The 1,522-nt window shown below is 36.1% G+C and overlaps 1 protein-coding gene across 1 annotated transcript; it reads left to right on the top strand.

Moving 5' to 3' along the window:
- Positions 1-260: 260 nt before the first annotated feature.
- LOC128128442 (putative germin-like protein 2-1) lies at positions 261-1,164 on the top strand. The gene is made up of 2 exons (XM_052767384.1): positions 261-402; positions 511-1,164. Exons 1-2 carry the CDS (start codon positions 291-293, stop codon positions 1,044-1,046), a joined length of 648 nt encoding a protein of 215 aa, XP_052623344.1. The 5' UTR covers positions 261-290; the 3' UTR covers positions 1,047-1,164.
- The last annotated feature ends 358 nt before the right edge of the window (positions 1,165-1,522 follow it).

Here is a 1,522-nt window from a genome sequence, read left to right as displayed (position 1 = left end):
TAAGTAAATATACTAAATGGAAGGATCATAGACATATAATTAAGGTTAGTAGTTGCAACCTTTATGAAATTAAGAACCAAACAACGTAAGTTGAATGTATCTTGCTTCTAGAAATTGAACAGCAAAATTTGAATGCATCTCAAGATGATAATTGATGACGCTATGATGGTATTAGTCTTGATCTTCCTATATTTTCACTATAAAAGCATTGGGAGTTCCATTCTGTATTTCATAGATTTCCCAAGCTACCATAATTAAGTCATCAGAAACAAGTTTTGGGCTTCTCAACAATGACGTCTCATTGGCTTTTATTTGGTCTCTTGGTGGCAGGCTGCTCCCTTGCGTTTGCTTCGGACCCTAGTCCTCTTCAGGACTTCTGTGTGGCAGACCAAAATAGCACAGGTAAGAATTTATGTGTGAAAGTCGAGAAACTCTCCTGCATTCATGCATGATTTGAAAACATATCATATTTAATTGTGATTAATAGTTTATTTATTTTTCTTGGTGTAGTATTCGTGAATGGCTTGGTTTGTAAAGAGGCGAGGCTTGTACAAGCTGATGATTTCTTTTATAGAGGACTGCAACTAATGGGAAATACATCGAATGCGGTTGGGTCTGCTGTGACTCCAGTGACCGTAGAAGAGTTGCCAGGACTTAACACTCTTGGTATCTCAATGGCACGTATTGACTTTGCACCACAGGGTATTAACCCCCCACATACACACCCTCGGGCCACTGAAATTTTGACTGTTATGGAAGGCCGTATTCTAGTCGGATTTGTCACGTCCAACCCTCAAAACCGACTCATCACAAAAGAACTTCAGAAAGGCGATGTTTTCGTTTTCCCAGAAGGCCTGATTCACTTCCAGAAAAACGTGGGAAATGGCTATGCTGTCGCTATTGCAGCTTTGAGTAGTCAAAATCCAGGTGTTATTACCATTGCAAACGCTGTTTTTGGCTCAAATCCCGATATCGCTGGAGATATTCTTGCGAAGGCCTTTCAAGTTGACATCAACGTTGTCTATCAAATTCAATCGAAATTCTAGCTTTTACATGCTTTCAAAATGTTGATTTTCCTATCCATGTTGTGATATTTGTTATGTTTATGTTGTTATATTTAAAATCGAATAATATATATACTACTGTCATAGTGATTTTGATTTACTTACGTGGAATTAACTACTTCAAAAGTAAGATATAAACTCAAAACCCAAGAGTGTGCAAGAAATACACTTAGAAATCACAAAGTTAAATTGACCTAAGAGTGTGCAAGAAATAGACTTAGAAATCAGAAAGACAAACCTAAGTTTGTGCAAGGAATAGACTTAGAAATCACAAAGACAAATTTACGTAAATAACACACTTGCTTTAGAAAGACTAGAAGTTCAACCGTAAACTTTTTTTTAAATGATTAATATGGTCCTTGGTGTTTCGTTTAGTTACTATGTCGGTCAACATGTGCAACCTATGCAAAGTTAATTTATTATCCTTTTAACTCTTTTTTGTTATAATTAAAAGTGAA

The sequence above is a fragment of the Lactuca sativa genome, chromosome 9 (genome assembly GCF_002870075.4).
Source record: "Lactuca sativa cultivar Salinas chromosome 9, Lsat_Salinas_v11, whole genome shotgun sequence".
NCBI lineage: Eukaryota > Viridiplantae > Streptophyta > Magnoliopsida > Asterales > Asteraceae > Lactuca > Lactuca sativa.
The sequence above is the reverse complement of the archived record's forward strand: the minus strand, read 5'-3'. Positions and strand labels throughout refer to the sequence as shown.